At 40.6% G+C, this 14,009-nt stretch overlaps 1 protein-coding gene across 3 annotated transcripts in view; it reads left to right on the top strand.

Annotated features, from left to right (window-relative positions):
- The window catches only part of brinp1 (bone morphogenetic protein/retinoic acid inducible neural-specific 1), a 220,187-nt gene that overhangs the window by 135,788 nt on the left and 70,390 nt on the right, over positions 1-14,009 (top strand). For all 3 annotated transcript variants that reach the window (XM_074617747.1, XM_074617746.1, XM_074617748.1), the window contains one exon: positions 1,708-1,877. In XM_074617747.1, the coding sequence (XP_074473848.1) occupies positions 1,708-1,877 (170 nt within the window). The remainder of the gene's footprint in view (positions 1-1,707; positions 1,878-14,009) is intronic.

Genomic DNA, 14,009 nt, shown 5'->3' with positions numbered 1-14,009 from the left:
GAGGGGTGAGCCCATTTAATACTTAAAAAATGAGACCTACATCTGTGAAAGTTTGGTAACTGTCAATGTTTAAAATGTTCTACTTACTTATGACGTTGCAATAGTGGAAATGAAAAGGTTTCCTGTCCAAAGTTTTGACTCTCTTCTTGAAGAGAGGCTTGACGGGTTTAAACGTGCTCTCTGTTGTATGTGACCAGGTTGTAAAACAAGATGTTATGTGAGAAAATATCATTGCGTGCATATAAGCTTTTGCTGACTGTGAAGTGAGAAAACGTCTTACATGACAGAAATTTGCCAATTTTTTTTTTAAGTTTAATGTTCCTTGAATGTAAGATTGGAGTCGAAGACTATACCAAGATACTTAAATTGTTCCACCATATCAATTCTCTCTCCATTGACTAGTACACATGGTTGTTGTTGGCCCACTGCTGGCTGGCGGGAGAAAAACATGCATACAGTTTATTTTTGTATTGAGGTGTAAACGTGAGTTTTGAAGCCAGTGAGACACCGGTACCATAGCTGCAGATAGTATAACAGCAGCTTTGCTTAAAATGACTACAAGATTGAAACAAAACACAACAAAACTATTTCGTTGGGTTTAGACAACAAATCTACTTAGTTAGGTTTTGGTAAAAAGCATCATGGTTTGGCTTAAAATGACTACGAAATTGAAACAAAACACCACAAAACTACTTTTTTGGGTTTAGGCAACAGAACTACTTGGTTAGGTTTAGTAAAAAAAAACATCATGGTGTGGCTTAAAATGACTACGAAATTGAAACAAAACACAATAAAACTACTTCTTTGGGTTTAGGCAACAAAACTACTTGGTTAGTTTTAGTAAAAAAAATAATCATCATGGTGTGGCCCAGGGTTCGAATCCAACCTGTGGCCTTTTGCTGCATATCAACCCCTCTCTCTCCCCCTTTCATAACTATCTCTCTCTCACTATCAATAAAGGTGTTAAAAATAATCAAAAAATAAATAAATAAATAAGTGAACGTTGACTTTCAGATTCACATGGGACTCGAACATCGGTGTCCTGTGTGGATCATTACAAACGTATTTGTGATACGTCAAAAACAAACATAATCCGCGACAAAATTCAATTCATGGACATAATTCCCAATGCAGTTTTGTTGTATGGGAATGTCATTTTTAGGATACAAGGCTGGTCTGGGGTAGCTGAAAAAAAAAAAGAAAAGATGCCGGATGTGATATACAGTATGTGTATTCTCCACGGGATAAAATTCCTGTGGTATTGAGGTAAAAATTCTATATCACTAGACCTCTCATGGAAATAATGCCATCCCAATAGGGGTAAATCCGGGGACATTTCTGGGGACGGTGCCAGCTGGGGATAAAGCAGCAAATACAGACAGTGTTCCTGGAAAACTGGGGCATCTGGTTTCTCCAGCTAAAACTGCTTGCCTTGGTGTTCAGACCTCTGACTTATCCCTCCTGTGAAGCGCTCCGTCGGCTGCTGAGATAAAGCCTGGATCGGACAATTTCTCACAAATGAAGATATCTACAGCACACACATTATTTATTCAGTGCACCTTAAATCAAGATAATTCCCTTCAACTGAAACTTTAAATACTCCACTCTACTATTTTAACACTTTAAGTACTTTTCCCCCCATAACTTCTAAGGCAGTAAGTGTGTATAATCCTAATCATATTTCCATTTTCCATGTGTCACCTGCAGGAGAGGAGGCGCTGACTATGTACCTGGCCAAAAACAAGCTAGACAGGAAGCTTGCCAACGCTACTCAGAACGTGGAAGCCCTCCATCAGCTGGCCTCGTCCTACTTCATCGACCGCGACGGCACAATGAGGAAGCTGCACGAGATCCAGATTTCCACCAATGCCATCAAGGTCGGTGCATTATTGAACGTGCACACAATGAAACACGGGGCGCATTACCTGAGAAATTATATTTCTTGTCATATATGCAGAGTTCACACAGCCAATGTTATACATGCTGATTTCAGAATAATTAAAATACATTATATTTGTCTTAGACAGTAGTATATATTATTACCATAGATGGCTTTTTTCAATATTCTTTGCTGTTCCACCTTAAGTAGACAAAGAAAAACTCAAGTGACAAAACAACACAGTAGGTGTTTGTGAATGCCTGCTCTCCGAAACAACCTTTGTGAGTATTACAGAAATAACATATTTTTTTCTGATCTGCCACCTTCATGGTAAGGTTATAAGCAACTAAATCTACATGGCTGAGGTTAGGGAAATATCACTTACACATTGCGTCTCGTAAACTGCGGTCTCTGGTGTCAAAGTCACTCTCTTTGTAAGCCCAACCTTCATTCTTAAGACTTCCTGCTACAGTGTTGTTGTACTTCTACCTTTGCTAATGAGAGAGCTTCCCTGTCTGGAGAACGTAAACATAGTGTAACCATCCTCCGCACAAACAACGCTATTTGACAGATAAACACCTTATTTTCACTTCCTCCAGAGACAGATGGCAGACTGTATAGTACAAATAAATGCAAAACAGCAATACATAGAAAGTGCATCCCACTGAATCCGCATTAGAATAACTTGTAAGGTAGCATTATGTAGATGCTATAGTATTTATACACAAACTCACAGAATTAACACATTTTGCGAATATAGAGGAGTAGGTGTGACGCTACCGCAGGCTGCCGGACGGATTGTAATACATGCATGTGACTGAATGGAAGTCTCTGTGATTCTACTCACATACTTCCTGTATGCATATAGACGGGTTTCTGTGCAGCGTCATCACAGAGATGTGTGCACAGCTATAGGGGGCAGAAAGCATGGCTTGTCTAGCAGAGCTCCAAGCTCCAAAACAGAGATGAGAAGGAGTTGTTGTGCAGAAAACTGCAGCAACCGCAGAAAAGATGGATTGAAAATGTTTAATATTTCAAGGGGATCACATGTTTTTGCTTAAAAAACTGAAGGAGATTATGGATCCAAGCTTGGTGGGTATAAAAGCATTCTAGTCAAAGCAGCGGGTGGTCACGGCGAACTGTCATGCTCCACAGATCGATAGAAATAAACTGATCAACAACAGGCTGATCTGCTCACACTCTAAGGAAATATTTATGTAAGGGATAATGTACAGCGAGCCGGTCATTGTTGTGAAAGAATCCCAGACAGGGCAATTCTTTCTCAATAATGACCGGCTAGCTGTACATTATCCCGCTTATTACACGGCTACTTACTTAAAAAATCAATAATTTGACACAAAAAACGGTCTGCCAGAGTCCGACATCAGAGCTGCGCCCATAGCAACGGTCTGTTATAAAGAAATTACAGACCGCGGAACACCGTGATTGACCAATCAGAATCAAGTATTCATCACAGCCGTGTAATAAATATATTTAGCGGCTATGCCTTAAAACTTAAGAGTGATGCAAGACTACCTTACGGCTCTAAATGTTTATATTTTGAAGGGAAAACGTCTGGTAAGCTAACGTTAGCAAACGTTCTTTTGAATTTGAATCGGACATATCAGCGGTACTGTATTGACTTTTGGCGTTACGTTTCCGACTGAGGTTCAAATCGCTCACGTTAGCTAGCAACCAGCAACAGGCTATTATTTAATAGAGAGCCGTCAGAGGTCAAATGTTAATGTTCACCTGCCCCGACATACGAAGAGGTGCTGTGTGTCTGGTTGTACTAATAACAGGACCAATATCAAAGTGTCTAGTTTTATATTAACGTTCTACCTGTTGAGGAATAGCTAAGGAAAAAGTGTCTGGTGGAGGCCATCAAGAGCGACTCACGTTATTCGAACGCCAATCGGAGTGTCAACCAAACAGACACAGGTCCACCGAGTCAAATCACACTCATGTCTGATCTGATGTTACCCATTTCATAATAGGTGATGATAATAAACAAATCTCATATGCGTCATATGATAATGGTATCTGGTGGTCGGAGTCTGCAGGGGGCCTATGGCAAGCCTAGACAGAATATTCATTAGAGATATCTGCAACATCATTTTGCCTAATCAAAACTCTAATTCAATTAATCCCTAATTCTATTTTGACTAGTCCAATTCAAACTACTTTTGTCATTCTTGTGTATGGGGTTTCTCATTACAGATATCCACAATTCAATTGCGGGTATCCACAGTGTGAATTGTGGATATCCACAACTGAATTGTGGATATCCGTAATTCCAATTTCAGATATCTACAATTTAAATCTTACTAGTCATAATTCCAGTTCAAGATATCTTTAATTCCTCCTCAATTGTTGATATCTATATTGTCCTTTTTCAGATATCTAAAATTAAATTTTGACCAGTCAGAATGACGTTGTAGATATCTCAAACTGGAGTCACGGATAGTCAAAATGCAATTACAGATATCTAGAATTAAAGTTTTGACTAGGCAAAATTATGTTGCAGATATCTGTAATTACGTCAGAATTTCGTCAGATGACAGAAAAAAATATACAATGTTACCAGTAGGCGGTGCTGAAAATATGCTTAACATGAACATTAACAAACAGGGCATATAGATTTAGACATTTGGAACAAGTAGTATATCTTGTTTTTTTTCTGCTGAAGACAGTCTCCTCTTTCTGTTCTGGTTGTCAGAAGAAAAAGCTGTGTGAGTCTACTGACGCAACAGCTTGCCAGTTGTGGTCATTCACATGCTCATTCACCCAGGGACACTGAGGAGAGGGGGGCCAGGGAAAGCAATTGTAAAGTATAAATAACACAGAGTAAAACCACATAGGTCAGAGTTTTGGAAAACCCCTCTCTCTTGTGACCGTGTTCCAGTAATTAGCCCGAATGTTCCTTCTTGTCTCAGGTGAAGAGGGAGGCGGTGTCAGCTTGGAATAAACTTCAGCTTTAAAAAGTCATGATAACACAGTAACTAAACACAAAATTACTCTCTCTCTCTCATTATGTATAATAATAATGGTAATAATAATTATAATGCATTGAACATTGCGTTCTACTTTGTGCCAGCTGGAGTTGTTATAATGGCATTTAGACACACAAATCAAATTATTGTTGTCAGCTGATTATTAAACCCACTCTCATAATGTCAGACATGTAACAACTTCTACTGATTTTTTCTTGTTTTTCTGTTTCTCCACCATACATTTCAACAAATGCTTGCTAAAATGAAAGCACTTAAACCTGCAGTAGGCACATAATTTTCTGCATTATTGGGCAAAAGTTCCATAATTACCTTTCAGCATATTGTAATTCAAGTGTTTTGGGAGAAAACTAGACTCCTGCACCTCCTCGTTGTTTCTGTTTTCAGACTTTAGAAAATCTAGCCTGTGATGGGAGACTTTGGCCAATCACAGGTCATTTCAGTGAGAGAGCGTTCCTACTGAGCGTTCCTATTGGCTGTAATCCGGCTCGTGGGTGGTGCTTGGTGTTTCCTAAACCGATCTCAACATGGCTGCCAGGTCACAAACTTTCTCATCTTACAGTTAAACAGTATTCAATTCAATTCAATTCAATTCAATTCAATTTATTTTTATATAGCGTCAAATCATAACAGAAGTTATCTCGAGACGCTTTTTATATAGAGCAGGTCAAGAAAGTATTCTATAAGTTTAGAGGCCAAACAAGAGATCCCACCAAGAGCATTGCATTGGAATGCGCTGTGGCCAGGAAAAACTCCCCGTTTAGCGGGTAGAAACAGCAGAACCGGGGCTCTCGGTGGGCGGCCATCTGCCGCGACCGGTTGGGTTTTGAGAGAGAGCGGGAGAGAGAGAGAGAAAAGAGACGGGGAGAGAGAGGGGGTGCACTACAAGATGTTTCTGAAAACATTTGAGGCGAGAAATAGGCATTGCAGTAACAGAATATTGATTCATATTTGATCAGCGCCGCCTAGTTTGACCGTTTGATCGGAGTTCGCGAGTGATTGACAGCCGGCTCAGAGACGGCAGGCTCCAGCTCGGCTTTGATTGGTTGTTTTTCCTCCGGTCACAGAGGAACATGATTTCTTTCAGATTACCTGTCTCATGCACTACTGTCAGGATATAGCGACCATTTTATAAAAATAACTTTTTTTAATCATATTTGTTCCAATTCTACCCACTGCTGCTTTAAGACATTAAGAAAGACGCTTTGTGAAGTACTGAAACAAAGCAGCTCCGGCCCCACATAGTGCCTAATAGTGAATCACTCCTATAGCAAACTGGCAGGGATGAGCATTACAATTCAATGTGTGTACCTGTATAACAAATAAATAATACAGCCCAGGACAACATCCCCCGTCTGCTACGACCTTGCTCAGTTTGTGAGGCAATACATGAGCATGCAGCAACCAAAAAATAAAGTTGGAGTGAATGTGCAGCACAGCTTCTGGGATGTTTTGTTGCGTGAAGATGTCAACTTGATTAACAGGTCAGCCAGTTCAGCAGCAAAGACTGTTTGCTTCTATTATGCTCCCCAGTATGTAGGTGTAGGAACCCGGATAACCCCAGAGGAACCAAGCGTAGATTACTGACCGTGAAATGCATCAGTGCATTTCTAGTGTTATTCCACCCAAGGTTGTTCACAGTAAATATGCCAAAACACATGCACAAAAAATGATGTGTCAACAGCTGTATAGTGACAAAAAGAACATGCTCGCTAGGAAAATGTCATTCTCTCCAATTTCTCTTTTCCTTTGCCATCATGCCTACAGTATGTTGGTGTGCACTTCTGCTGCAATGAAACCAATACTGTGCTGTGGATGAGTTGAAAACATACCACTTTATGAGCTTCACTATTCCTTACTATGGGTGTAAGAAAATATTGAATATCGCAATATTATGTTTTGTGATACGGTATTGACTCTTAAAAATACTGTATCGATAGTTTACATGCAAAGATGAACTCTGAATACTATATTTCATTTGCAAACATACAGTATGTACCCTCTCAAAGTAGTGCTATGATGTGGGATGTTACAGGGACTGTGATAAATGCAAATACCGATCCCACTGTTCTCATTGCGTAAACAAAGTAAACTTTCTTTTACTCAGATTTCATATGGTGATTTTTTTCTTTATACTATAATAGATTTCCTAAAATTAGATTTTAAAACAATCGCAATATATTGAATTGTAACCCCTGTATCGCGATACATATCGTATCGCCAGATTATTGCCAACACACAACCCTGTTCCTTACTCTCAATAACACAACATTCAGGAAAGGACAAGAAGACAGTTGTGCAGTAAATGGGGAAAAAAAATATTTTAAAAGGAGCAGGTGGGAGTGAATACATTACAGCACACACAGCTGAAGCCTCAGTACCAGGGAAGCTTTGTGTTGATATGGAAACAGAGTCAGAGAAAAAAAAACTCCCTCTGCCAACAAAGCTGCAGGTAGAATTGTGTTACCTGCCACAGTCAAATTTGACCTAGACTGAGCTGAGTTGGAAGGTGTTAATTTCAAGCCCTGGTGGGCATAATTATTTAGACTTCTCTGGTTTTTCTTCTCTCCGAGTCTCCAATCACACAATTCTGAGGCAGAAAACAGACTGCAGGAGCGAAAATAGGCCGCACCACAGAGAAATTGGAATGCCACATGATTGTGTAGACTTTCGTCCTGCTATAGTGCATCACCTCCCGTACTGTAATGATCGCAGTAAATGAAGATCATCTGAACTCTACTACTTGAGTCTGACTTCAGACTGAGTGATTTTGCAATTTGGGCTCAGGAGTCCCCATTTGAATATCAATTGAAGTAAGTCCTGAACATTGACGGAAAAAAAAGAAAAGTTTGAGCTGAATGACATTTTGACATGTGGTTAAAGGAACAGTGTGTAACATTTCGGGGGATCTATTGGCAGAAATTGAATATAATATTCATATCTAAGTTTTCATTAGTGCATAATCACCTGAAACTAAGAATTGTAGTGTTTTCGTTAGCTTAAAATGAGCCCTTCATATCTACATAAGGAGCAGATCCTCTTCACAGAGTCGACCATGTTGCTCCACCATGTTTCTACTGCAGCCCAGAACGGACAAATTATACTCCAGCGAGAGCCTTTTCGTGTTTTTACATTACCTGAAGCCCACCGTGAAACTGCGGTAACGTGAGCCGCAGAGTCCAAAAACCGTGGTACCGCCAGCCGCTGTCTGACGTCTGTCTTAAGTAGAGCTATTATGGGAAGGATCAACACATTCTCACTACCAACTCATCAAATACCGCCACTTGGTCAGTGTCACTTTGCATCGGAGACCGATGTACAGGGTACCCCTCTTGCGTTACTTTTGCACGGACCAGGGAAGGCATGTCAATATTTTCTCTTTACATGCATAGTGTCCTTTCAAAATAAACTTCAGTTTTCACAGGAAGTTAGGTTTAGGCAACATAACCACTTAAGTAGGGTTAGGAAACGGTCGTGGTTGACGTTAACTTCACGTGACAAGCGACTCACGGGACGGACGTTACTAAACGACTCACATGACTGATGTGAAAACTAAGTCAACGTTACTTTTAGTTTCAGCCGGGGTGCGAACAGCGGTTTCCTTGTTGAAAATCTTGTTTGTTTGACCCATCCACCACCCCTCCCATCCGTCCTTAGCAGACTCTCACACCATTAATACTACATCAGCTGCTCAGACTGTCCAATAACGCCACGGGTGGGTTTACATTGGAGTTAGTTGAAAGCCCGGTTCGTCACAAACTGTTGCTATAGGGTGCTTCTGTGCGTCGGTTTCCAATGTCGATGGTACTGACCAAACAGCGATATTTGACGAGTTGGGAATAGGTTGTTAGGACGGCCTCTGAGAGAGATGCGAATGACGTTACCACGGTTTTGCACTCAGTGGCTCACGTTACCGCTGTCTTGGAAATGGAGGAATGAGCGGAGGGGTACATAGTCGGTTGCAATCCGCACCACTAGATGCGACCAAATCCTACACACTGTCCCTTACACATCTGTTTGATGTAATTTGGTAATCTGATCTGGGGACTTGGAGTTTCATATTGTTGAAACGGTGCAGGACAAGAAAGTTGATATTTTTTCACTATTAGCATCAGCATCAAAATACCATTTTAATGTGCAATAATGCCAGAAAAGTCTCATAAGTCGCCGTAGATTAATGGGTTATATCATTCATCCATCACTGCATGAAGGCTGCGTGAAGTTTTTATTTTCCATTCGATTGAATTCAGCTGTCTGGAGGCATTAGAAATTGTAGTTTTACTAAATTGAAAAAAAGCACATTATGAAAGCAAAGTGCAGTTACAGAACTCTAATCCATTGCGGCTAGCTCATTTAATTAAATCATGCACAATCAGCACCAGGCTGTTGCAAAAAATAACCATCCAAACTGCTTGGTTATTGAAGGTATTCTACCCAAACTGCTAGTTTTTCGCAGTGCAGATCAGCAGGAGTGTCCAGGCATCCTGGAGGACAACAGAGATCCATGAAAACTAATTTAACCTTATCTGTCCTCTCTACATCACTAAACATCCTCAGGACTGACCATTATGTCAATGTTTTTTTTCCACGTCTTCATCCCAGGCACGCCTCATGCCCTTCTTGCCACTGGGTTTGGCAAAGTAGCATTGATAAAATGCATTTTTATTTCAATGAACAAAAAGATGTCAAAGAGCAGAACCATTGCTTAATGCGGGGGTAGGCTGTATATTTTTGGCATCATTGCGCAAAATTCCATAGTAACCTTTCAGCATATTGTAATTCAAGTGGTCTGAAAACTCCTCTTGGCTCTGTTTTCAGGTTTTAGAAAATCTAGCCCGAGACGGATTTATCAATCATTTATCATTATTGTTTCATAGATGGAGAAAAAATGTTGCTAATAGATTTGTCTTCTGAAAGGCTGAAAGTTTGCAAAGAAAATAGGACAGTAATATAACGGCATCAGGATCACAATGATGATCGGGATGATGTTTGAAATGAATGACTAGTACTTGTATTGGTTATTGTATGAAGCTCGTAGCACATGCAACCCCCCTCCTCTGGTGGGAGGGGCTTAGGACAGAGAGGGGAGAGAGGAGAGCTGCTAGATGTGGGCTGTATTTCCAAATTCTGCCATTTGTTTTTGCTTTTTTATCCAGAAAACTGCCTACCCTGGGGTACCTCTTGAATCACATTATACTGAAGATTATTATGGAATATTTGCCTAATCGAGCCAAAATAAACTGCCTCCCCCAGCCTAAATTAAACTTAAAAAGTAAGAAAGTGGACAATAAGTTAAAGAGGACCTATTATGCCTTTGTGCTTTTTCCTTTTCCTTTGGTGTGTTATATAGTTGTTTTTTGCATGCCAAAGCGTTACTCTCCCCCACAGAAACACTGTTGAACTGCCTGAAAAGCCTCGCTTGAAATCCCACCTTTTTTTCCGTAACGTGGTGATGTCACCAAGTGATACATTTGCATAATACCCGCCTAGCGGCTAGTCTGACACACCCTCAAACAAAGCTAGTTAGAGCAGAGATGGAGCCCGAAGAGTTTGGTTCGGTCAACAAATCGCAGCAGTTTGGCCAGCTGACCAATCAGAGCAGACCTGACTTTTGGATGCAGGAGCTCAAACAGAGCGTTTCAGACAGAGGGTGAACAGAGGGGCTGCGGCACAGCCGGTATGAGAAAAATAAAGCGTTTTTGTGAACATTAAAGCATGTAAACATGTTTTAGTAGAAACTCTAAATACAAATATGAACACAAAATAAGCATAAGCATAGGCCCTCTTTAAAGTTAACTTTTTCTTTTGTTTCATTACTTAATTAATTTTCTGTTTAGTATTATACAACACGTCGCTTGCATGGTAGGATGATGTATTTTATTGCTTTTGAAAGCTTCCTTTTGGTGTAGTCTTGGAATAGTGTTGACATTTTTGCAAGCCTGAAACTCTCACAGCTGCTGCCGTGCACCTGTGCATGCACACACCTGCACAAAAAAAAAACTCCAATCCAACTCTCCCATACACCTCACCAACGCTCCACCTCCTCGTCTTCATTCAAGGAGCCCCCTTCCTAGCTTTTAGTTGTCGTGAGTGACAAGTGGATTAAGGGGCTCTGGCAGATGAGACTCCAGGTAGCAGGAAGTCAACCATGACAAAATTAAGCAGACCTGACAGTGGGTGCTGAGTCAGTTTCTGAGGAAAGGAAGGCAGGAGGTGTTGAGAGGAGAGAGTATCTATACAGCACACACACACACACACACACACACACACACACACACACACACACACACAAAGTTACTGCAAAGCTGAATGGACTGCATGTCTCATGCTGATCAAGGCCGATGGACCTGAAGCATATGTCAAGAGGTGAGGCTCTGTCTAAAGGGCTATAAGGGATGGATTGGTGATTGAGTATATCGGTGAGTTAGTTAATGGGAAGGCAGGCATGCAAGATAGCTTTCACCTATCGGGTATAGTATCCTCTGAGAGTTAGTAATGACTTGTTTGAAACTCACAATGAATGGCTCTTTCTCTTCTAACAGGATGGAATAGCGGTTTAATAGGCTTGCTCTATCAAGTGAAACAAACATTGCTGTGTACACATACTGTAGGGCATAAAGTAGGTAGTGTACAGTACAGTGGGAACGGCTGCTCACTTATTGTGTTTGGTGTTACTTTTGTTTCATAACTCTGTATTCTTCAGAACAGAGGGTGTTGTATGCTCTACAGATTTATGATATTGGGCTATTTAAATAAAATTGACTTGACTTGACTTAACATACCTTGTAAGGAATGGGATTAAGAATACATAATCATACTAAATCAAACTAAATGTTGATGATGTCTCTTATATTGAATTCAAGTTTTTTCCACAACATGGCGAACTCCGTGAAGAGGACCCGCTCCTAGATATGAAGGGCTCATCCTAAGCTAACGAAAACACTATTCTTAGTTTCAGGTGATTATACACCAATGAAAACATAGTCATGAATATTACATTCCATTTCTGCTAATTGATCCCTCGAAATGCGACACACTGGCCCTTTAATGATGCACACTTTTAGGCTTAATTACTGACTAAAGCTTAGTGGTAAACTGCCCCAGGGGCCCTGGAAGCTCCAGGTTCAGTGTGTGTGTGTGTGTGTGTGCGTGTGCGTGTGCGTGTGTGTAGTTGCTCTGTGGTGGTTTAATTAACAAAAGCAATCATAAAGCGCCTTAAAGGTGAAATGTGTAAGATGTGGCTAGAATATTAGTTTAAAACATCAAAAAATGATCAACAGAATGTGAAGTTACAGTGTTATCGTTACGTCAAAGACGTGTTGCAGAGATATCTACTGAAATGGGAACGCTAAACAGCTAACACTGGCTTGTATTGTTTTGTTGTTCCTTGAGAGACGATATAGAGTCACTGAAGCGTCCAGTTTGCCCCTCAGTCCAGAGGACAAAGAATTAGAGCTGCACCTAGGGCTTGTCAATAAAACACCCATGGTCCGTGTGCATAATGATTGTTTGTTTTATTGGATTAATTCCAAAGTGGCAGAAACGAGAAAACGTCTCGCACCCTCAGTTTGTCACCCCCTCTCCGCCAGAAGAAAACGTCACCGAGAGTAGAGTGTGCACTCGCGGACACGGACGGCCCTCTGTTAGCATTTAGCTCTTGGAGACTCCCAACAGGATCAGTAAACTTTCTGTTGCTGCCGATACACAGTTTAGACCCAGCGCTCCACCACCAGCCGGCTGTCACTCCTGGCGCCGGGGTTCTTACCAGATGAATCTGAGTCGCCACAGCCGCTAACTGAAGTTCCATTTCCTGGAGCCGCCGCACGCTGCACTCTCAGCGAAGCCTTCCCACATCGGTGGGGAGGACGAAACACAGATGGCTAATGTAAACTATAGGCCGACGCCACATGTCAAGATTATACGTTAATAGTGTTATTCTGTCTCTCAGAGTTTCAGCAGTTTGGGCGAACTTTGCGTATTCTTGCCCTGCTGTTAGTAGTGCAAACTGTGAATTCAGATTGTATGGACCCAGCAGTAGAGGTTAAATGCTGCCCCTATATCTTTGGAGCATGTGGCTATAGGCATTACACAGTGCACCTTTTAAAATGAGGACTAAGTCATTATATAATCCTAAAGTCCTGTCTCATACAGGGGCCCAGTTTCAAAATGTTGTTCCTTTTTTCAGTATTTATTGTGCTTATATGATGTATATTTCTAGATACATTTGTGTTTAATCAAATTGCCACAAACTAATTAATATAAAGCCAACGAAGAAGCCAGTATTAATCAGAATCCATTATGGTCATTGGGAACTATTACATGTTTTTTCACCAAAACAAAGGGGGCGAACATACTTTGGTGACTACAGGCAGAATAGTAATGTGGAAAAGGGTGAAATAGGGTTAAACACATTGTTCAGGAATATATTATCGGAGCATAGAGTTGGCGCAGCCTTCAGTAATGGCCAATCACATTAACTCTTCTCATCTCATTTAAAAGCAGCAGACAGTTTTGTAATGCGCTGGGATTAGAGTCCAGGGCACCTTCTCCTCCAAAAGAAAACTGTCTCCTGTCCTCTATATTATAATGTGCATTGCATAAAACTTTGAGAGAGCCACATGCATGGCTCTAAGTAATTATGTTGATGTGCACTAAGGACGATTTTGCAAAGGCTGGTGCTGACAGTGTGAGATAAATTCAAGGTATACGCACATAATTATGCAGCTCTTTTCGTAAATATCACCTTCCTCGAATTACAGGCGCCGTATTGATGCACATACTGTGTAATTATTATGTCGTCAGATGTCAAATAAGAGTTGAAAGAACTAAAGTTAGCGGCAGAATGTGTGCAACAAATATATAAAGTATCTTCAATTTGATTTAAAGGTCCCATATTGTAAAATGTGAGATTGTCATGTCTGTTATATTATAAAGCAGGTGTAAGTGCTATAGAAATACTGTGAAAGTATTGAAACGTTCAATATACGGAGAAATACGCACAGCCTGTATTCATAAATTGTGCGTTTGAAACAAGCCGTCAGGATTTCTGTCCATTTGTGATGTCACAAATATACAATAATTAGACCATTACATGGTTTTAAACATAAACATTCTTAAAA

The sequence above is a fragment of the Sebastes fasciatus genome, chromosome 19 (genome assembly GCF_043250625.1).
Source record: "Sebastes fasciatus isolate fSebFas1 chromosome 19, fSebFas1.pri, whole genome shotgun sequence".
Classification (NCBI taxonomy): domain Eukaryota; kingdom Metazoa; phylum Chordata; class Actinopteri; order Perciformes; family Sebastidae; genus Sebastes; species Sebastes fasciatus.
The sequence above is the reverse complement of the archived record's forward strand: the minus strand, read 5'-3'. Positions and strand labels throughout refer to the sequence as shown.